This window comes from Caretta caretta, chromosome 22 (assembly GCF_965140235.1).
Source record: "Caretta caretta isolate rCarCar2 chromosome 22, rCarCar1.hap1, whole genome shotgun sequence".
In the NCBI taxonomy this organism is placed as follows: domain Eukaryota; kingdom Metazoa; phylum Chordata; order Testudines; family Cheloniidae; genus Caretta; species Caretta caretta.
Genome location: NC_134227.1, coordinates 17,832,858 through 17,855,912, shown reverse-complemented (window position 1 = coordinate 17,855,912; position 23,055 = coordinate 17,832,858). Strand labels below are relative to the sequence as shown.

Sequence of the window (23,055 nt, the reverse complement as noted above, 5' to 3'; positions counted from 1 at the left end):
AATGTTTGGTGGAGGTGGGGGGTGGGGAGTCAGGACACCTGGGTTCTCTTCCCAGTTCTGGGAGGGGAATGGAGTCAGGAGTTATAGCAGAGCTGGAGACTGGAAGCCAGGACTCCTGGGTTCTCTTCCTAGCTCTGGGAAGGGAGTAGTTACAGCAGGGGGCTGGGAACCAGGACTCCTGGCTTCTAGTCCCATTGCATTCACTAACTCGCCCATATGGCCGTGTGTAAAGTGCTGTGGGATTCTCAGCTGGGTGGCACTGGGCAGAATCACCTAGTACGGATATTAGAAGGGTTAGCTGGAAAAGTGGGGCCACCCAGAGCCCGGGGCTGCAGTACAGCTTGCCTGCCCTGGACAATAGGCATAGGAGGCCCTGAACAGACAACACCCCATGCTGGTAGTTGTACAATGCTGAGGCAGCCCGCCTGCCATATTCCAAGGCAGGGAGAACCAGTGACTCCCTCTGCCTCACCCACGGAGCATGGTCAGCATTAAGGGTCTCTGACCCAGCTCTATGGCCTGCCCATTGGATTGCACGTCTGAGAAGTTGGAGGGGCAGTGAAGGCTGAGTATTTCCTGAGCGGCATGGCTGCTGTCTCCCAGGTGGCCAGGGGCAGCGTCGGGAAGGGAGTAGGCCTGAAGGAGGGGGACGTGGTGATTGAGGTCAACGGGAGCAACGTGGAGCAGGAGAGCTACAAAGAGGTGCTGGGGAGGATAAAGGAGAGTAGCCAACAGCTGACGTTGCTGGGGGTGGAGCAGGAGGTGCTTAGGAGCTACAGGGAGATGGGCCTCGCTATCACGGCTGTTGTGCCAGAGGGCTGAGATGCTGCTGCTAGGGCCGAGGCCCTGTTGAGTTCTAGGCAGGTGAATGTGAATAAGGCTGGCCTTGCTCCTGCCTTCTACGTATTGCCCCAGGCTCCACATCGCCCTGCCAGTGCATTCACCTGGGGTCAAGACTCCACAGAGAAGCCAGAGCAGGAGGAGTCGTATTAGCCTAGGCAGGCCCAAGAGCCAGGCCAGAACGGTTTGCTGCGGGGTTTGGTCTCAAGCAGTGGGGCTCCCTCCCCTGCCTGCCGGGAGATGATTCCAGGGGTGTTCCTGCCTAATGTTCCACTTTCCTTTCCTTAGGGCTTCCCTGCCCTGGGGCCTGTAGCCACTGACACAAATGGCCCTGCACTGGTGTGACTCATGTCTGCACCAGCTACACCCAGGGCTAAAACCTCTCCTCTGTCACTTCTCTGGGCCCGGGGCTCGCTAACTCTTCGCCCTGCAAGGTGTTTGTGCCCTTCCCATGGCAGGAGCTCTCAACAGCCGAGCTCTTCCCTCCGCACCTGGGATGGTTTTTCATTGCTTGCTCCTCTCTGGCCTCCCTCCAGCTCGTCAGTGACTCGTTAGTCAGAACAAATGCAACAGGCCAGACTCTGCTCTGTTGCCTGGCTGTAACTGCCTAAAAGCTAGTTTTCAGAGTAGCAGCCGTGTTTAGTCTGTATTCGCAAAAAGAACAGGAGGACTTGTGGCACCTGAGAGACTAACACATTTATTTGAGCACGAGCTTTCGTGAGCTACAGGTCACTTCATCGGATGCATTCAGTGTTAGTGTAGTTACTCCAACTTACACCATTGTAAATGGGAGCAGAACCCAGGCCAGGAACACCAAGTGAATTTGCTCCTAGCCCCTGGTGTAAATCTAGAGTCACTCCATTATCTTCAGTTGCTCTGGATTTACATGGTTATTAGATTGAGATCAGAGTCCCTGTCTTGCTATCTGGCCCCCAAGTCACATGCAGGGCATATCTGGATGGGGGGAATCCCAGGGGTGACAGAGAAGTAACCAAACTGTATTTGACCCACCCCTGCAAACTGAGATGGTGCAGGTGAGAACAAAGCGGGAGAAGCCTCCGTGCAGGTGGTGCTATGATTCTAAGAACCTCTTCCCTGTACCACATGTCACCTGGAACCCTGATCTCTGCTGCTTCCCCTGTCTCCCTTTGGACAGCCCCTATGCTCAGGGTCTCCAGAAGGGCCATGTAAGTGACTGGTACTGACCCTTCTCCGTTCCACGCAGGAGCCACGGTGTGAGGACTGGAAGGGACGGAGCCAGTCATTCTAGCCACTCTGTGCTGGACCTGTGGGCTCAGCGCAATCCCAGCTCTGGAGCGGCTACAAACCATGGCCTAGACCAGCCCTGGACATGCGATTTTGCACGCACAATAACTTGCACTTTGATTCTTCCCTTGATTTTATTTTCTGGTGAGCTGCTACACCAATCAGCTGATCTTGGGACTTTAAAGCTGCCACTTCTCCTGTGATTGGTCTCAGAGATTAAGGGCTGGCCCAGTGTGGGAGCAGGGACCAGAACAGGTGAGGTCAGTGAAATAAGGAGGTTCAGGGGCCTGCACCTAAGGGAAACCAATCACCCACCTGGCTTAGGCTTCACACCGACTTTTTATTAACAGACACAGTGGCACCATGTGTAACGGAAGGACAATCTTGTCTCTTCACCCCTTTTGCTGATAGCACTGGCTCTGCCAAGGAGCTGTACCTGGGGGTGCTGCAACAAAGCATGGAGGTTTGGAGATAGTAAAGTTGCTGCATTGGGTTCTAATTGTGGCTTTTACAAGTTAACCTCCCCAGCTGCATAGTTTGGAGAGACGCTGAGGTTAGGGGCAGTAAAACCCTGCCTCCTGAGAGGTTGTGGCACATGGGCTTGGGAGGAAGGGGTGCAATGGACCGGGCTCTCTGTTAAGAATCAAGAATTATCTGGGGCAGGAATGGCAGGGGGGGTCAGCAGTTGCATGGCACGCAGGGGGCAGGGCCCCAAACAGTTACTCCCTTTTCCTGGCGCCTGACCCCCATGGTGTAAGTTCCCAGCTAGCTGAGGATCTGGCCCCTTGTATTGTGCCACGCATAGACCCCCCCTCCCCGCAACCTTCCCTTCTGCAAGCCCCACCCCGCAGCTGCCGTCCATCCCTCCTGCTGTACAGGAGCTGGCTCCCACTTCCTCCTCTTATTCTCATTTTACACAATTAAAACAATTTTAAAAAATTACCTAAGCTGGTCTGAGAAGCAGTGAACCTGGTGGGACTCTCTGGGAAGGAGCAGGATGGGGAGGGAGAGCGGGAAGGGCCGTTCTCAGCAGAGAAGCCAAGGACCAAAGGGGGCATGGAGACTGAACTGTTCTCTCACTGCTAGCTGGGGGGCCCCAGGCCAAGGTGAGCTGGGCCTGGTGTTGAGAGAGCTGCCCTGGGGAAAGAGGACACCAGTCTCCAGGGCTATTGATCCAGGTCCTTCCCACAGTTAGGAGAATACCTGCTAGCCCTGCAAGGCAACCCATCAGAGCTGCCACTGCTGGGGGGTTAGTGCTTGGGTGGGGTGTCCACACGGCCCTTTTCCCTAGCATAAACCAGGGCCCTAGATCTCCAGGGGATTGAGCCCGAACTCTCGCAGTCTCTCCTTGTGCTCCATGTGCATGGCCGTGGCTTCCTTCTCCCAGCAGCCCTGGGCGGCTGCCAGCTTGGAAAGGACTCTGTCTAGGCTGCCCTGGAGGGAGAGAGCAGAGAAGTAACAGGTGACGAACATCCGCTAAGGGGGGGCCTCCTCTGGATCAGGCTGTTAGGGGCCTAGTGGGGAGGCTCTGGAACTGGGTGCCTAGATGCTGCAGTGGGGGGCACCCTGGGAACACACAGAGTAGATACCAGCAGGTAGCCACTCTTCGCTCTCTGTCTCTGGTTAATTAGAGATAGGACCCCCAGCTTTGTGGAGCAGGGCTGGCAGGTTCCTCTAAGAAGAGGAAGATTCTTCCAGCCCACCCTATGGCCTGCTCCGACAGGGCTCGCCCACCCCACAGGCATGGCGCCAGACCCCTGACACAGCAACTTACGTGCAGGATCTTTTCATACTCTGTCTCCATGGCATCGATTTTGCCCTGCAGCGCTGTGATGGTCCGGTCCTTCTCCCCCAGCACCTGCTCTCTCTCCGCCCGGGCCTGCTGGATAGCCTCACGGCAAGTTGCTGCCAGAGAGGAACACCAGGGAGTGAGAGGAGGAGGGCAGTGGAGTGGGAATGTTGAATAGCTGCAGGGGATGGCAGGCAGCAGAGCCCAGCACCAGGGCCTGGGTAGGAGGTGGAGAATCAGGACTGGCCTGACCTTGAGGGCAGAGGAGCAGGTAAATGCACCACAGCGATTATGTCAATGACAAAGTGCCCTCTGCCCCGGGCACAGGATGCTGGGTATCAGCATCAAATTCTTTGCAATGTACGGAGAGAGGCCCTCCCTTAAACAGCACCAGAACCAGCCAAGGGGTGAGGAGTTCACCCACGTGGGGTCCAGCAGCATTGAGACCAGAGCACACCTTGGGAAGGGGTTGAGAGGCTTTTCCCAAAAGGGGAGGGGAAGCGGCATGAAACAGTTTTGGGCAGGGAGGAGGGGGGGAGTTCCAACCCCCAGGAACCACACCACCAAAAGCTTCATTGCTATCTGACTGCAGCAGAAGGTGCTTGAGCAGAGAGCCCAGCGGGGAAGGTGGATTCTGCATGCGGGATTTCCCTACGGCTGCTGCATGAGGCGGAGCAGAATCCCCTCGCTCTGCTAGCGCTGCAGGGGCTGTGAGGGGTTGGGGAGGAAGAGATCTTGTCACAGTGGTGTTGACGGAGAGTGCAGGGCTGAGAGGCGCCCAGACTACAAGATCAAAGATGGGATCCCACTTGTTTAGCGTTCCCTTTGGATGGAAGAGGTCCCAGCCTGGATTCCAAGGGCCCCACTAAGCCTGCAGGGGAAATGCTGCTGGTCCCAGAGAGAAGCACATTCCCAGAATTGCCATTCAGCAGGTGACAATGTGTCTCAGAAATTCCCTGCTGGCCAGCACGCACATCCCCACTTCCTGGGGGGCAGAAACATGGCCATGAACTGCCCCACCGGCCTGGGTCACCTCCCTCCATCCCAGAGTGTCAGGCTGTCCTACCGAGCTGCTCCTGGAGCTGCTTCGTCTCGGTCTCCAGTTGCTGTATGCGGGTCTCTGTCTACCGCTGGAGCTCCTGGTACTGCCGGATCATCTCTGAGTGGCCAGGAGCACAAGGGTGGGGAGAGGAAGGTGCCAAACATGGTGACTCTTTGAGAGATACAAAAATGCAACCCAGCGGGCACGCTCCCCTCCTGTCTTCTCGGAGCCCATCACTATCTCCCTTCTGTAATGTTTCGATCCTCACCCTGGGAGGCAGGGCAGGGCTATTACCCCATTTTGGGGGTGGGGAACCGAGGCACAGAGAGACTAAGGGACAGGCCCACGGTCGCACAGGTGGGCTGTGGCAAAGCAGGGGACTGAACCCAGGTCTCAGGTTAACCACTGAACCATCTGTCCCTCCCTGCCCTGCCCTGCAGAGGGCCTCCTTGTGGGAGACCCCTCCCACCAGCACTAAAGGGCAGGAGGGCTGTATGTGCAGAAGAGAGCCCCAGAGGGGAATTTTGCCCATCAGCCTAGCTGCAGGGAGCCAAAGCAGCGTAGGGTTTATATACTGCTCAGACTCCACACCACTGGCTGAGCTTTACCTTCAAGAAAAGGCCCTGGCAGGGGTTAGAGCTGTTGAAGAGGGAAGCGTTTGCTAATGGGAAAGGCCAGTGGAGGCCTTCCACATGAGGGGAGCCCAGATTCCAGACCTCGGGACAAAGGTTAAGGCTCTTGAGTCCACAGCTGGGGGCACATCTGCCCCTGGCTCGCAGGGTGCGTACGGTCCAATAGAACCAGGGAGGTGCTGCTCTGTGGGGATGGGTGGAGTGGGATGTGAGGAGCCTCCAAGGGACAATGCAGCTCCACGTAGGGAGGGCTACGAGGGAGCAATGGCAGTGTGTCCACAAGCCCAGTTGTGTTCCATTCCTCTGGGACAATTGAGGGGCATCCACTGGTCTGGAGGGAATGGAGCACATGGCCTTTGGCTGCAGCTGCCTCTGCCTGCCTAGGAGGAACGTTAGGGGTTCAGGCAGCCCTCAAGCTTCGGCCAGTAGCCAGCTGCAGCCGCCCGCTATCATCTCCCAGCCACTTCCCCACCAGGCGGTGCTGAAGAAGCATGGAGGGGTTCCCTCTTAAAGCAGCAGGATGCCACACCCCACAAGCATTAGGCAACAGAGCCCCAGCCCCTCACCTTCGTAAATGTCTTTCTTGTCGTCCCGTGACATCTCCAGCTCCCGCTCCAGCTCCAGCTGCCTCTGCTTGAGTCCTTCACTGTCAGCCTTCACCTGCCTGGCCACGTCCCTCCGGAGGGCTGCCGGGCACGGAGATGCATAGCTCAACAGAGAGGCTGGAACCTACTCCCCTCCCCTGACGTGCTGCCCCCAGGCGGGTACCCGGCAACGTTGCCCCTGGAGTCTGTGAATTTGGGGAAGGGACACACCTACACACTTCCATGTGAGAGCAGGAGTACAACGGGCCACAATACCTGGCACTTCTCTACCATCTTCCGTGCCTCGTGCTCAGGGGGCCGCTGCTAATGGTCATGAACTGAACTTCACAGCACTTGCATTGGAGCCCTCTGGAGCTGCCTGGGATGGTGGTGATTCAGTGCAAGGTACCAGTTGTGATCACAACGTCATGGAGAGAGGGAGGCACTGTACTGCTGGACATGCCATCTTCCGGCACTGATGGAGAACCAAGGTCCTGACCGCCTGTGGTCATCAACGGGCCCGTGCACTTCTCCCAAGCACTAGGGCTCAGATTCTCAAAGGAATTTAAGCACGTAACGTCCACTGATTTCAATGGGTGTTAGGCACTTAAATACCTCCGAGGATCTGGGCCCAGGTTACTAACCCTGATTGCTTGGTCAAATTCACAGATTGGTTCATTGACTCTAAGGCCAGCAGGGCCCACTGTGATCACCACATCTGAGCTTCTGGCTAGATGGGCCATACAACTTCCCTGTATTAATGCCTGTTTTAAACTGGAGCACATCAAGACTGGGTGTTTTTCTAAAATTCTGGTGAACGAAAAGCAGCCACCGCAACCCTTGGTAAGTTGTTCCCATGGTTAATTACCCTTGGCCAAGTACGTGCTGCTTCCCTGAAGTTCTCCCTTGCAGTTTCCATAGCAATGGGATTTTTTTTTCACTTCCTGTCCTAAGCTGTTGCACAGCATCACTGCACCTCATGAAACAGCGGCTGGGTTCCATCCCAGGGGTGGCTGCATTCCAGGGGTACGGGAGGGACTCCTAGGCATAACCTATAAAACAGTTTGGAAGGCCTTCAAGTTGAAACGGGCTGGAGAGATATAAACCAATGGGCCTGACTCTGTTCTCACGTACAATGGCAGAACTCACTGACCTCGCTGGAGTTATTGCTGATTTACATTGGTGTAACTGAAAGCAGTATTGGGCTCATTACTATGAAAGCAGATGCTTCTGCAGGGGGATAGTGATTGATCCCATATGGGAAACTTGGTGGCTCCCAGCAGCTGTCTCCCCTCAGAAGGGAGAAAACTACCCTCAGTCCTATCCTCCACCTGTTACCAGTCCCTGGTGTAGCAGGACACATGTCCTGAGGAAAGAGATGAGGCTTTTACCCAGGTGCTCTTTCAGGATGTCGACCTCCAGGGCTGCTTTCCTGTATTTCTCCTCCACTTCATTTTTTGCAGCAAGCGAGCAAAAGAGAGAATGTTATTGCTGATCTATGCAGAGGATGAGATAAGCTCCAGGTAAGCATGGCCATGCACGGGACTGGAATTCTGGCTCCTCACCCACCCTGGAGCTGGATTTTCAAGGGCTCAGTAACAACAAACAGGGCCAGATTTTCTAAAGATCTCCACTCCCATTTAGGCATCTAAATAAGGGCCAGATTTTTGACAGAGCTCAGCCCCCAGTGACTCCTGCTATGATGCTTAGGTCCAGATTCTCAAAACGTCGAGAGCCTGACCCGCACCCTGCAGGAGGGTGCTCTTTGGACAATCTGGCCCATAGCACTCACCTACCCTCCTGCCATGTGAAAGTGAGGAGCAGTTTTGCATTTGAATCAGACTTGCCTCAGTGTAGGAACCAGGGCCTGTGAACGATCCCCTGGGCAACCAGTTGGGAGCAAGCCAGAGCAATGCTCTAACCGTTCCTGTGTCCCTTTTGGATAGGAATGTGTCTGCGATACTCCCCTTGTGGCATGCCTGGGATTACCCAGAACATTTCCCTCGGAATCGGGGGGCTGTATTTCACGGACATTGGCTAAAGCAGGGTCTCCTGGACGTGTAAGTCCTGAGGAGCTCCCTCCAAAAATGCGTGCCTAGCAGTCTTCCAGCATCCTGTCCCTACCACACCATGCCATATGGTTCCATTTTAAAGGCCCAGGGGGAGAAGTAGGGGCCTGGGAGGGCCACTCTCTTTGATTCCTAGCTTCCGCCTTGCTTGGGAGGTTATTAAACTACTTAGGAAAGGCCCTTCTGTTTCTCATCAGAATGTAGGAGCAGCTGCAACAGCGAGGGCGCAGGGGGAGAGAAGATGAAACAGCACTAGTGCTGTTGTCCCCCTGGGGACTGACACATTCCATCAACAGCGTTCCCAGCTTGAGCTTCCTGGAGCCTGCGGCAAAGCCAGCCTCTGGCCCTGGGAGTGGGAGAAATGGGGACAGAAACAGGGATGGGGGAATCTCCTGGACTGCATGGGGGCCTCCACACGCACCTGCCACATTCTTCTTTTTCTTCTGTTTCCCTCCTTTCTTCCCTTTCCCTCTGTTCCTGGGGGCCATTGTTTGCGTTTTTTCTGCAAATAGAAATTGACAAGGCCTATTAACGCCTGTGCTCCGCGGTCTTCCCCAAGGGCAGCTCAGGGCAGAACTGTCTGTGCTGGCCACTGTTGGAGCTGCGGTAGTGGGCTAGAGAAGCGATCCAATCTGGCAAGTCCTGTGCTGCTAAGATACACAAACTTAAATATACGTTGTGCCTGGGATCCAGGCATGGTGGGACCACAGCATGCACCCTGAGCCCAGGCTGCACCTCCCAGGGCGTGGGAATGGGGGTCTAGGAACAGCTAAAAGGCTACTCAAAATAAAGGAAAAGTAACTGTCCGTTGACCATTCTGCACTGGTTAAAAGAGACAATTACAGAGCGGGTAGCTGATGTTCCTTCTGCAGTGCAACTAATCTAGCACTCAGAGCCAGGCTAGGGAACCAGTACAACAGTCCTACCGCTAGCCGCAGGAATTTGCTCCAGAGCAATTATCTCTGCATTCAGCCCCCCAGCTCATTGTATCAGTGTAATTATCCCAGCTCTCAGCCCCAGTGCACTGGCTCCAAGGCAGTTCAGTTCTCTTCCATCCCACTTTTAGGCTCTGATTCTGCTCTCTCTTGTGTAAACTGAAATAACTCCACTGAAGTCAAAGGATATATTCCAGATCTACACTGCTGTGACACAGCTCGGAATCCAGCCCTTAGAGCTCAGCCCAAGCTCTGTTACACACATTCAGTTGAAAACTTTAGATTGTGCAGCTTCCACAAATGTGGCCTCCCCAGCTCCTCGCAGCCTTCACAGTGGTCTCTCTGCAGTGCTGCAGCACCCTTCAGCCGCAGATCTCAAACCACTTGCTATAAGCTGGGGCCAATGGAGACACAGACAAGGGCAGTGACTCATGTTGGGCCGCAAAGGAAATCAGTCTGGACTAAAATTAGAGTCCTGACTCCTAGACCCTGGCTCTAACCGTTAGAATCCACTCCTCCTGCTCGTCACACGCAAACACTTTTTCCATTTGCTGCCTTAAAAGCATCAGTATTTTGCTTCTATTTTTGATTTCGTAGATCTCAGTGGAGCTCCAAAGGGAAAAAGGCTTTTAAACAGTAATTTCTGCTCAAGATACAATTAACTCCCCCTGAATACCTGGAAGTGAAGAGCTTATTATTTCTTGATATGCCGCAGTTATCCAACAGGAAATGTAACCAACCCTGTGTGAGTAGCACCGGGCAAGCCTATCAGCGGTGAGGAGAACCAGTGGCTTGGTGGCTGGGAGCCTATCCTGGCAGTGCAATACAGGGGCTTTACATTGCTAGGCAGCAGGCCCATTTGCTGCTATGGTGACTAAGGGAAGCTTGGCAGAGATGGACTCCAGCAGGAGGGTTCAAGCACAATCAGGAACTGGCAGATTTGCAGCCAGGCTGCCTGTGAGCAGTCAGAGAAAATGTGTCCTTTACAGCTAGGGCGGTAAAATGGGAGAAGACATGGCAAACACAGTGTCGCACTGTGTCTCGCACACACATACACATTCATACAAACAGTCCAACAACGGCATACCGTGACATGCATCGTCACATGAATGCACAGTCACGCTCACTCAGTCTCGCTCACACACACACTTTCTACAAAAAGAAAAGGAGGACTTGTGGCACCTTAGAGACTAACCAATTTATTTGAGCATAAGCTTTCGTGAGTTACCGCTCACGTCATCGAATGCATTCAGTGGAGAATACAGTGGGGAGATTTATATACATAGAGAACATGAAACAGTGGGTGTTACCATACACACTGTAACCAGAGTGATCACTGAAACACTTTTTACAGTTCAACGTGCAGCATTGGCCCACGGCTCTTGGGGCCTTTAGTGACTGCAGAAATCTCAGAGCAATATTGTGCAGCAGCAGTAATGGAATACAGCCAAATCCTCTAGACCAGAAAGGAAACAGATCTTGAAAGCCACAAAGAGGAACGGCTCTAATATCAAAGCCTAGAGGGATTTTTTATTCAAACTGATCATTCTTGTGCTAAAAGTGGTGGCACTTGCTTTAGGTCTTACACGTAAACACAGCATTGCACCCAGGAGTGGGGTTCCAAAAGAGGTGAACATGCTTTGCTTTCAGTGCAATATGGCCTTGGTCAGGTCACTTCCCCTCTCTACCTTGGTCAGGTCACTTCCCCTCTCTACTGTTTCTCCATGTGTCAAATGAGGATCAAAGTCATCTACCACCCAGGGGAAGCGTGAGGGTTCATTAATGTCCATGGCACACTTAGAAGATACAAAGTTTGATGCAATCTGAGCCAGTTCTTTGGCTGGAGTAAGAGCTAGGAGTACTTATGCTGCCTGAGAGTCTGGCTGTAAGTGTATTACCCTCAATAGGTCAAAACCCAAGCCTTTACTCTGGTTTGAAATCACAGGAGTTTTGCCTGAGGTAGGGCTTCAGGACTGAGCCCCACATTTGTTAACTCTGGATGTATTACTTTTGGCAGTGTCCCCTGAGCCACAGCGTAGTCACTGCCCCAGAGAATGCAGGTTTCAGAGGAACAGCAGTGTTAGTCTGTATTCGCAAAAAGAAAAGGAGTACTTGTGGCACCTTAGAGACTAACCAATTTATTTGAGCATGAGCTTTCGTGAGCTACAGCTCACTTCATCAGATGTTTACCGTGGAAACTGCAGCAGACTTTATATACACACAGAGAATATGAAACAATACCTCCTCCCACCCCACTGTCCTGCTGGTAATAGCTTATCTAAAGTGATCAACAGGTGGGCCATTTCCAGCACAAATCCAGGTTTTCTCACCCTCCACCCCCCCACACAAATTCACTCTCCTGCTGGTGCTAGCCCATCCAAAGTGACAACTCTTTACATAGTCAGGAGAGTGAGTTTGTGTGTGTATGGGGGTGGGGGGGATGTGAGAAAACCTGGATCTATGCAGGAAATAGCCCGACTTGACTATGTAAAGAGTTGTCACTTTGGATGGGCTAGCACCAGCAGGAGAGTGAATTTGTGTGGGGGGGTGGAGGGTGAGAAAACCTGGATTTGTGCTGGAAATGGCCCACCTGTTGATCACTTTAGATAAGCTATTACCAGCAGGACAGTGGGGTGGGAGGAGGTATTGTTTCATATTCTCTGTGTGTATATAAAGTCTGCTGCAGTTTCCACGGTAAACATCTGATGAAGTGAGCTGTAGCTCACGAAAGCTCATGCTCAAATAAATTGGTTAGTCTCTAAGGTGCCACAAGTACTCCTTTTCTTTTTTCCAGAGAATGCAGGAACACTCCATCTCTGAGCTCATTTCCTCCCACCCTCTAGGTGCCTTCCAATCTGCTTGTCTTGGTTTTATGCATAAAGGGCCTGGCTCTCCTCTCTCGTACATCGGTGTCAAGCAGAGTAACTCCATGGACGTGAATGGAGTTACAGCAGGGTAAAGCCAGGGTGAGATCAGAATTCAGGCCTTGGCTCTGTCTAACCAATGGGCCAGATCCCCAGCTGCTGTAGAATGGCCCAGCGGCGCTGATGGTTTTTCACTTGTTGAGGATCTGGCCCAATATATTCTGATCTCACACTGATTTTGTATCAGTGTAACTCCATTCACATCAATGGAGTAATGATTGATTTACAGCGGTCTAACTGAGAAAAAAACTAGACCCTAACTGTTGAATACTTGTGGCACCTTAGAGACTAACCAATTTATTTGAGCATAAGCTTTCGTGAGCTACAGAAGTAGCCTCTTCTCACCCTCCCTTTCCTAGACTGTTACCCTGAGTCTTGGCTTGTTTAGCTTTCATCATAAGCTTTCTGGGGCAAGGAACATGTATTAGTCCATGTCTCCAAAGCACCGTATAAATCCATGGCACTATATCAATAGTTATTAATACTTACAGTGGATGAATACATATATTGACAGTGTATTGAATGCTACTGTAAAGTACTGCAGCAGTTTAATAATTGTACCTAGTGCTTATGTAGTCCTTTTCAGATGTAGATCTCCAGCACTTTACAAGCATCGTGACCGCTATTTTACAAATGGGGAAACTGAGGCACGGATAAGTTAAGTGACCAAGATCACAAAGTAGGTCAGTGACAGAGCTCTACCCTCACTTTAATTCTGGTTAAATGTTAAGACCCTTATTGGAGATCTGAATGATGCCAGAGGCAGATGTGTCAGTAACACAGTCACTCAATGTCTGCAGGGTTTGGGCTCTTTGGGTTAGATCTAAAACCCATTCCAGTCCACAGGAGTCTTTTCATGGATCTGAACGGGGTTTGGATCAGGTCCATTGTGGTCGTTATGTTTTGCTCAACAAAGAGAGCCTAACCCCCACAAGTTCTGTCACTGGGAAGTGGTGGCATCATTGGGTTGCCCCTGACACCCTGTGGTGGTCACATGGGTTTGAATATTAGCCAGAATGCATGAGTATCTAAGGGGAAAAGCCTCAAGAACATGGCACTCAATTAATGTGGAAATATTTGAGTCAGTATAATCCTTAGGAAAACTCTCCCAGGTAATTAAAGCCAGGCAGGGAGTTGCCTGTTCCAGAAATAATTACCAGCCCCCAAAGGGCAATGGAATAAAGTTTGTGAGTTTCATGTTAATGTGCATTGATTTATAGGAGGTTAGCTGGCATATCCCCCCCTGCAACTGAAATGTTTGAAAGCAGTCCATTGGCCTGTTGGTACAATGCATCAGATCAAGAATGAAACGGAATCTTTACAAGGAATGAACATCCCCAGAGCAGCAGGTCAACGTGCGGTTAATGAGAATGAAGTGGTGCTTAGACGGTGAGCTGATCTTCTGGGCAGGGGGAATTTCACTTACGGCAATGAAACCGTTGTAGCTCCAGGTTTGGTGGAAGGAATTGCACAATATGTTGCTGCTGGATAAGCAGTGCACCACCACGCAATGTGTAGGCAACACCTGTGTCAATATAAGGCAATGCAGAGCATGCATGTGAAACATTACTGTGGTATAAGGCAATGGCGACACAATGTGGGCACACAACACAGTGTTGTGATATAACCAAATGGCAGGGAAGTTGTAACCTGTCCTGTAACAGGGTGGCCTGCCCCTTTAAGAACCAGGAGGGCTGCAGCCACTCAATCCTGTTCAGGTCGCACTGCCCTGCTATATGTGTGTGGGGTGTTGGTCTGAGGGGGAAAGCCTAGCAGCTGAGGCTGACTGGGGAGGAGAGTAGATAGACTGTGCCTATGGGGTTAGAAAGTCTCTAGGAGTTATCTGAGGACTGTACCCTGCCGCAACTCTTTGTAGGAGGGGTGGGGGTAGAGCCCAGGTACCCCTAAGAGAGGCTTTTGAAGCTGAGCCCTGCTGGTAACGAAGAGGGCAGGGGGCTGGGCTAAAGAGTCCTTTGTTTTGTGCTTTTTGTTGTCTTTTGCCTAAGGACTCTGTTACCCTGGAAGGGGTTAGTCTCTCCAGAGGGGCTCTTTTGGCGCCAAGTCACCAAGAGTGGGAGTAGGCTGAAGAGCGTGGTGGGAAAGCTGGGGTATAGCAACTCCAATTTCACACTATGGCATGAAAGGGTGCTCTGAGATGGCGTGTCTTGAACACGTCCCTTGTACAAACTATGCAGCAGTACACGTCCTTTCTATCCTGCAGGGAAGTTGCTGCCGCTGCTAACTTGCAAGCCATTTCCACCGTTGCCATGGAATCATTGAATTTCCAAGTGGAGACAGGAAGGTGCTGCTCTGAGTCATTTATTCAGAACACTCCAAAAGTGGACTTTACAAAGACAGAAGAGACCCACATCCCCAGAAAGGACACCATTTAATGTAAGCAAGCACTAGGATGTAAATAAATTATTTATTCAAACTAAGTTGTAAAAACCGGCATTGCCCAGCTTGCCATAGTTGGTGGGCTTTCCCCCTTAAAGCCTCAGCTCGTGGAGTCATGTTATTTTGGTGAGACTCTCCGTTATTATTTAAAAACAAAAACGAAACTTTTAGACCTTGTGGCTGTGGAGGAAAAACTTCCCTAACACTCCCTTACTGTTCAAAAAACCAGAAGGCAAAGGAAAAAACCCCAATTTTTAAAACAAGCACATGATTTTTTTCGGCTAATTTCATGATTTTTGCTTGTTTGCAATACCGCCCAAAAGTCACCGTTGTACGAGCTTGGCTCTTCTCCCTCATAACTCCCTCTGTGATCTTCCTGGAGTGTTTTCAGTTCTGTTTTGCACATATTCAAACCTGCTCTGCCCTGTTGCAGAAGGGGGTGGGGGAATGAAGAAAGAAGATGTATTAATTCCAGAGAAATTCAGTGCCATTGTGAAATACAGCATCCTAAAAGAAACCAGGGACAGACTCCAGTATGTTGGTTTTAGAACACTTTATTAACTGGCTGTGTTTATTACCGCTGGCATCACTCAGGAGCCATGTCTCCATGGCTGGCTTTTTTGCTGCAGAAGGATTTATTCTTTGGACACAGGTTTGGGAAGCAATTAGCTTGATTCTCATTCTCAGTGGTGCTGCTGCAAATCAGGAGTGGTAACCCTGTGGAAGTAAACTCTATGGGTTTTTTTCCCGCTGGTAGAAAACTGCTGTGAGATGAGACTCGGGCCTGTGTGCTGTTTCCCTGATGGGATGGGGGGGGGGCAGGGCGGAGGCAATCACTGAGTCTGTTCTCTGTGGAATTCAGTCATGCACCCAGCACAGGATTTATTAATTTCTTGTTTAAAATGTTACACTTACTGTTTAAGTGTAAAGATACACATTTTATGATATCAGTGAGGACCATACTATGAACTCTCCCACCCCTGGTGACAAGAGTGATCTCATTAGCTTCACTGGGACCACTTGTCCTAATAAGTGCTCACACATAGGACTAAAGTAGTCACAACTTGACCTGGAGTAGGACAGACTTCACACATTTACACAAAGATGGGTGAATCTAGAGGGGCCTGATGCAAAGCTGTTTGACTGCATTGGACTATGGATTACGCACGACGATCCCGATCCTGCAGACCTACCTAACTTTGCTAGCATAAGCAGTCCCATGGGAACTCTGTGTGGGAGCAAAGTTCAGCAGGAGTCAGAAGAGGAGCCAGAGTCTCTTGGGACATGTGTGTTTTACAGCTTGTCACAAGGTAAACCCAAGCGTGGTCATAAAGGTTTCTGTTTGCAGAAGATGCAGGCTCAGTAGTGTCAACAGCTGAAGGCCAGTTTCTATTCTTATACAACGTGTGGGGGTGGGGAGGGCGGCGGGAGAGAAACCTCATGAGATCAGAGTAACAGCCGTGTTAGTCTGTATTTGCAAAAAGAAAAGGAGTACTTGTGGCACCTGTAGCTCACGAAAGCTTATGCTCAAATAAATTGGTTAGTCTCTAAGGTGCCACAAGTACTCCTTTCCTTATGAGATCAGGGAAGTGTATGACTTTAACAAGAATGGCTGAGTATGCTGGTACCATGATCTTTATTCTTTACAGAGGAATGGTCAGAGATAAACACACCAGCAACGCCTGGGGGTCTCAAGGCGCGGGTTCAGTTTAATAGGAAGTAGCTTCTCTAGTCAACAGTTTCCCAAGGCAAAGTGAACCTGCAAGCCTTGCATTTCCCACACCCGGTGAGAGACTGCAATCTCCTTGCTCTATTTCCTGACTTTTCTTTATGTATTTACGCTGAAAATTCTCCATTTGAAGAAAAGGGAACCTGGCTTTTTGGAAAAGGGAAATGCTGCTGTGGTGCTATGTCTGTACAATAATTCTGCTTGCTAAAAAGGAAGATGGGGGGAGAGGTGGGGTCAACAATAAAACAAGCAAATCCTTTCTGGGTTGTTGCCTTCATAACACAAATATAAATGGAAGGGGATATCTTGCAGCCATAAGCATCAGGGTTTAAACCTTGATTCCCTGGAATGTGCAGGTTCGGATGTTGGAGCCACTTCAGAAGCAGATGCATTGGGAACCAGGTTGTAATAGTGCAAGCCTTCTCTCTGCTCTGCATGGATATTAATGATCCCATGCAGCACTTTTTGGTAGGATGGGCATTTGCTGTGGAGTTCTTGGCCAACATTTCCCCTCCTCCTCCTGGCCTGTAGGGTTCTATGTGCTGACTGTTGCCCTCCACCCCTGAGGTCACTGCATGGTAGTGTGGCTGGTTATATGGGGCTCATGAGATGCTGTGATGGAGTGAAAGGTGCATTACATGGCGGGGGTGTGTGTGTGTGTCAGCCATTTGTCCCTTGCAAGGGTACGGGGTGTGTCCCACACACAGGCTGGGCGGATAAAAATCAGGATTATTATTTTCAAATTTAAATCAGTGTTTTTACTCACAGATTGCTAGTTCTCTACTTTCCACTCACTTTGTAGTCAAATTGCTAACATGGATGTCTCATACTTATTCCTTTCATTTTTCTAATTGTTAATACAAGTTCAGGTTTTACATAAATTTATCTTCCTACTAAGAAGTTTCACAGTTAAAATACTCATCAGTGCTGAAAAAGACAAGTCTGGGCCCTCTAACCTCTGTGAGACTCCCACATAAGCAAATAGCCTGGGCTATATTTGCAACCAACATCACCTTCTAATGTATTAAACTTACCCAGAAAAACTAAGCTGAAATGCACTGACCAGGTTATGCTCCTTCATCAGGGTTTGTAGTTTAAAATCAACAGGGCTTATGCTCCCAAGTCACTCAAGCACTCTTGAAAATACTATTTCTGTGTACTTAAATAGGGCTCTTGTTTTGTAAAAGTCAAATAAGAGATCCAGCCACGAGGAGTACTTATTTATTTAAAAAAACAGAACTGATGGTATAGTTAATTAAACTTTAATCTTATGGTGCAATCACATTAGTTTTACAACTGTGACATCTCAACCTGCCTTTAAAAAATGCATTTGTGATGTTGGCAGATCAGATGCCAAGATCCCCAGGTCTCAACTGAACACTGACAAATATCTGGTTGGAATCAGACTGGCTCAACTGCATGTGAGTATTATTAAAACAGCTATTAGAATTATAAGAATGTGTTTAGTGGTTAGGCTTTATGGAATGTTTGTTAGCTGCTGCCTGGCGTAATCTTAACTATAATATCTCTATCCCATATTGTAAGGTAATATCTGAGTGGTTGTATTGGGAGCCTCTGTGACTGTGTAAATCACCAGACAGGAAAGACACATTAACGAGTGCGAAGTACTGATCTCCAACAGAAAATGTTACATCCTGCCCAACAGGAAAGGTCCATCAACAGCAAATTAACTATTGGGAGACAATACAGACCTTTGTTGTTTTGCTCTCCCCTTGGTGAAGAGCCATGCATGAGGATTCCTCGTCAGCTGAGCTTGCAGCTCAGAGCGCAATGGATGGGAGGATAAAACCCCCCAACAAGAAGGAACTATATGCTGCTTGGAATCTGGGTGGCAAGATTTTTTAGCCATCAGCAAGAGACTCCTGGTGCTTAGGCTGGGTTAGCCCTAATGTAGAGCTTGCTTACTATAGAAGCTTCTATTACATTTTGAAACTTAACATTGTAACTCATTTGAGTGTGTATGTTTAACCTGCTTCAACCTTGTAAATATGTCTCGTTTTCCTTTTCCTTCTTCATTAATCTTTATTATGGGACTGGCTACAAGCATAGGGGCTGGAATTAGGGGTGCTGCTGCACCCCCTGGCTTGAAGTGCTTTCCATTATAGGCAGGGTTTACAGTTTGGTTCAGCGGCTTTCCGCACCCCGGCCTACAGGCATTGTCTTGAGTGTGAGAGCGAAAGTGCAATTGACCGGGGGTAAGCGCCTGGTCCTTCAGGAGGGGCTGTAATCTGAGCATTGCTCTGGTTCCTTGTGTGCGGGACCATCTCTCAGGAAGGCAGGCTCAGCTGGGTGGGGGGTAAGAGACTATGCGGGGTGGGGGAGAGAGCGCCTGCGACTCCCTGGCGGGGCTGCCACAGGGCCTAAGGAGGTTACACTCAAGAACCGGTTGGTGGAAGCTCACTGGGGAACTGGCCACCGCGCTGGGGTTTGTGCCCCGGCTCCCGCCTGCCCTGAGCCGCTGCGGGCACCACTACAGCATTATTTAAATCACCCTGTTCTAAATTGCTCCATCACTGTGCGAAGGGGAGTCTGCCCCTGTTCCCCAGGCCAGGCCAGGCCAGGCTGCCCTGCCCAGCCTCGCTCCCCAGCTCCAGCCCTCCCACTTCCTTCTTTCCCCTCCCCCGCCTCCAAGCCCGTGCCCACAGTAATCATGGCCTCCTTTTGGCCTCTACCGCCACAGTGCGCATGCCAGCCGGGTGAGAGCACGCGCAGTGCAAAGCACCGGGAAATAGGGGCGGAGTCAAGGCAAATGAGCTGCCGGCTGGGCGGCTCGTGAGAGGGACGCTCCCTCCCACCCCCGGGCGGTAGCGGAGTGAGCCCTTCCCTCAAAGCGCGCGCCGGGCCGTCTGGGGCAACCAATCATCGCGGGTGCCTCCTTAGCGAGGGCGCGCGCCGGGGCTGCGTCCCAGCCTCCAATTGGCGCGCGTGCTTCCTTCCCGGGGGCGCGAGCCGGGGCCCCTCCCACAGCAGCCAATCAGCACGCGGCATTGCGAACCTCTTGGGGCCGGGTCGCGCGCGCCCTCCTTCCGCCCCCCCTCCCCCCCGCACCGAGGCGCGTGCCCGCTGTAGCCCCAGCTCCGAGTCCGGAACCGCCGCCTCCTCCGTCCCGTTCTCTCCGCCCGGCCGGGGAGGGAGCGGCCCGGGGGGCTCGGCCAGGCGCCCGCGGAGCCAGCGGGCGGGGCACCCTGACCCCCGCCGCTCCCCGCAGCCCCCCACCCATGGCGGCCCCTCTGAAGAAGGGCCCGGGCGGGCTGATCGGGCTGATGAAGGACGCGTTCCAGCCGCATCACCACCACCTGGGCCCGCACCAGCCCGGCGCCGTGGACAAGAAGATGGTGGAGAAGTGCTGGAAACTCATGGACAAGGTTGGGGGATGGGGAGGGGCGGGAGGGAGGGGGAGGGCCGCGGGGGGGGGCGGGGCGGGGCAGGATTGGGCTGGAGATGGGGCAGGATTGGGCTGGAGATGGGGCAGGATTGGGCTGGAGATGGGGCAGGATTGGGCTGGAGATGGGGCAGGGGGCTCGCGATGGGGCGGGGCAGGATTGGGCTGGAGATGGGGCAGGATTGGGCTGGAGATGGGGCAGGGGCAGGATTGGGCTGGAGATGGGGCAGGGGGCTGGAGATGGGGCAGGGGCAGGATTGGGCTGGAGATGGGGCAGGATTGGGCTGGAGATGGGGCAGGGGCAGGATTGGGCTGGAGATGGGGCAGGGGGCTGGCGATGGGGCGGGGGCAGGATTGGGCTGGAGATGGGGCAGGGGGCTGGAGATGGGGCGGGGCAGGATTGGGCTGGAGATGGGGCAGGGGGCTCGCGATGGGAGAGAGGAAATTAGATTTTGGAAAGGTATGTGCTGCGGGGAGAGGCTGGGGCAGATGGTAGTGGTGTTCAGGAGAGGAGCAATATGTCAGAGGGAAGGCTGGATTTCTAGGGGGTGCTGGTTAGGGCGCTGGGGAAGATGGAGAGCTTGTTGAGTGGTGGGGGGGCTGGAGTGGTGGTCAGCACCATGGCACCATTGCAGACATGTTCGTGCCTCTGACCTATTTGTGGTAAACCCTACCCATGTAACCAGAGGAAGTATTTTGCTGAGCTTGACCCACTTGCTTGTGAGTTCCAGCCCACTGCTGAGCATGGTCTGCTCTCTTGATGGCAAGACAGAGGTCTGGGGTACCTTGGCAGTTTGGAGAGGTCTATTGGATGAGTAGTGACAATGCACTGGGACTCAGCATAGATACTTTTTATTAAAGCAGTGAGTTGTGAGTACCAGTCATGAGACTCTGTATAATTTCCTCTGTAAGAAACATGAGGAGTTATGCTAAAATAAGGGAAATGAAATCTCATGCTTCATGGCATAAAATGATTGCTGTAGGAATCAGAAAGGAATCACTCTCACAACTTCCAGCACTACATATCCAGGTTCATTAATTTCTTTTGCCCCCAAGCATCAGGGAGTGGGTACTGCCAGAGATGGCATGCTGGACTAGTTGGCTTGATGGTCTGAAGGAATGTGGTAAATTAAGTCCTAGTACTGATGGGTATATTAGTAGAGGAGCCACTGCTCTAAATAGCCCCAGTCAGTGCTTAATTTTAATTGTAGAGAATTGTGCTAACCTAGTTTATACCTAGATGAGTGATTCTGGCACTATTCTTCATGCCACAAATGGGCACAGTAATCCAGGAGGTAGGCTTAATGGGAATATATTTTCTTTATTATATATGGTTTTCTGTAACCTTAGTTGTGACATTTTACTTTTCTGTTGTTAATTTCCATGGATAAGTGATGAGACTAAATTTGTATGGGATTGAGATATATTCGTGTATAAAATGAGTGGCATACTTCATAATGCTAGGTTCAGTTGAAAGAGTAGATTAGTGCATAATGAATGCAGTTAGAAAGCAGTTGGCAGTAGTTTGGGGAGTGCCACACCATCCACCTTCTCCTATTGGACAAGATGGGTATATCTCATACAGTAAGCCTGCCGACCCATGCATGTCATTTTTCTTCCTCTTTTAACAGACAGCATTTGTGCATGTTAAGCCCTGGATCTCCTGCAGCAAATGTTGTAGCTCTGTTCATTCTGAAAAGAAAAATAGAAATACCTTTTTTAAAAAGACCAGTCAGAAACATTTATGCCAAAAAATTCCCTTTAAAATTCTCTTGGCAGACTATACAAAAAGCATGGTTTGATTGTGACCTTCATTTGCTGTGTATGTGATGAGCTCTCCTATACATGGAGGGATGGGAGAAAGGAAGGTAATAACCTAAGCACCTTTCAAGAACCTTTTCTTTCATTGTCGATACTGAGGGCGAACAGATGAGAGAATACAAGTGATAACCAAATTGTTGGAAAGATGTTAGATATGCGTATTTCTGCATGCATATACAGATGTGTTGTCGATGCCTGGATGTGACTTGTTCTAATAGGAGTACTTGTGGCACCTTAGAGACTAACCAATTTATTTGAGCATAAGCTTTCGTGAGCTACACGAAAGCTTATGCTCAAATAAATTGGTTAGTCTCTAAGGTGCCACAAGTCCTCCTTTTCTTTTTGCGAATACAGACTAACACGGCTGCTACTCTGAAACTTGTTCTAATGTGAATCTCCATTCCCATGTATATGCCATGAACATTCATGCTCAACTACATAGACTAGTCAGGCAATAAAAAAGGCTTAAAAAAAAGATGGAATTGGAAAGATGGAGATTACCTTGGTATGTCATCTTGCGGTATAAAAGCAGCATTTTCTGGGCGTCTTTGGGTACCAATACCATTACTGATCTGCATAGTCAGGTCTTGGCCACACACAGTTTCCTTACCATGAAATTGTGATCAGTGAAGTAAAGCCAAGGGTGCTGCAGTTGCTGCAAAAATATTTAGAGGAATTTATTTTGCCTGAACTTGTGTTGGCTGCCAATTCTACAACCTCATTATGAAATGCCTTTGTTAGTAAATAGTGGCTGAAAGATCTAGTTGTGTGTTTAATAATAGTTAAAATATTAAAATCAGACTTAAACCCTGACCTTGCAGTCTGATCTACATGGGTGCACCCTGCATCTGTGTGGAGCCCCATTAACTTCAACAGTTTTGTATAGAGGTAACAGTTTGTGTACACACATTCTGTTACAGGATTGGGCCTAAAATAGAATATCTGCTTCTTAACACAAATTGCCAACCATTAACCAAGACTTGGTTGAGGAAATTGCAAGGAGGTGGGAAGAACTTGTGAAAATTTTTGTGAAACTTCGTTTCTGTTGTCAGTTATCTGACTACTTCAAATACACACAAACTCAAATAGGTGTGTAAGAAAATAGTTGATGGGTGCACATATGATAAGGGATCTTGTAGATCAGACGCCTGCTGTATTTGTATCTGTACAGTGACCTAAATTCATTAACCCATAAAATTAGTTGGTATCCTGCAAAAGCATTCAGGCACTGTTGTTCTTCAGGTGTGGCTAATGAATTTCCTACACAAGCTAATAGTTGTCCATTCCATTCTCTCCGCACATTTTGACATGTGCCCAACTTCCATCTGAAGAAGTTTTATTTTTGTTTCATATTAATTTTGTCCCATGTTCTTCCCACAGTTGCCTTCGGTGACCCATAATGAGGCCAAAGCTCCAGTGTTGGGCAGCACTCCTTCGTATATCCAGTCGGATGTTCATCTTCAGTTATCTCTTTTTACTCATTATTTATGCCTTGGCTGTTGATGTGGGGTTCCGTAGTGAGGCTTGCATTGGGTTTTTTGACTTGTGACCAGGGCTTCATCAACATGGTACATCAACGAGGATTCTCAAATTTTAACTCATTGCATTCCTATCTGTTAAAATT

The 23,055-nt window shown here is 50.4% G+C and overlaps 3 protein-coding genes across 6 annotated transcripts in view; 2 read left to right on the top strand and 1 right to left on the bottom strand.

Annotated features, from left to right (window-relative positions):
* NHERF4 (NHERF family PDZ scaffold protein 4) overlaps nucleotides 1–3,048 on the top strand; it is a 98,704-nt gene extending 95,656 nt beyond the window's left edge. For 2 of the 3 annotated variants that reach the window (XM_075122288.1, XM_048827727.2), the window contains exon 10: nucleotides 2,066–3,048. In XM_075122288.1, coding sequence (XP_074978389.1) covers nucleotides 2,066–2,309 — 244 coding nt within the window. In that variant the 3' untranslated portion in view covers nucleotides 2,310–3,048. The remainder of the gene's footprint in view (nucleotides 1–2,065) is intronic. The other variant, XM_048827728.2, reaches the window with a different exon arrangement.
* Nucleotides 1,522–8,716, bottom strand: DRC12 (dynein regulatory complex subunit 12 homolog). Its single transcript, XM_075122289.1, is given in 6 exon segments — nucleotides 1,522–3,540; nucleotides 3,881–4,011; nucleotides 4,962–5,054; nucleotides 6,136–6,255; nucleotides 7,545–7,610; nucleotides 8,644–8,716. Coding segments are annotated over 6 exon segments (606 nt in total). The 5' UTR covers nucleotides 8,711–8,716; the 3' UTR covers nucleotides 1,522–3,411.
* Nucleotides 8,717–19,279: 10,563 nt separating this feature from the next.
* CBL (Cbl proto-oncogene) overlaps nucleotides 19,280–23,055 on the top strand; it is a 54,706-nt gene continuing 50,930 nt past the window's right edge. The window contains exon 1 of one of the 2 annotated variants that reach the window (XM_048827719.2): nucleotides 19,280–19,593. In XM_048827719.2, coding sequence (XP_048683676.1) covers nucleotides 19,447–19,593 — 147 coding nt within the window. In that variant the 5' untranslated portion in view covers nucleotides 19,280–19,446. Of the gene's footprint in view, nucleotides 19,594–22,897; nucleotides 23,000–23,055 lie in introns of those variants that run through there. The other variant, XM_048827720.2, reaches the window with a different exon arrangement.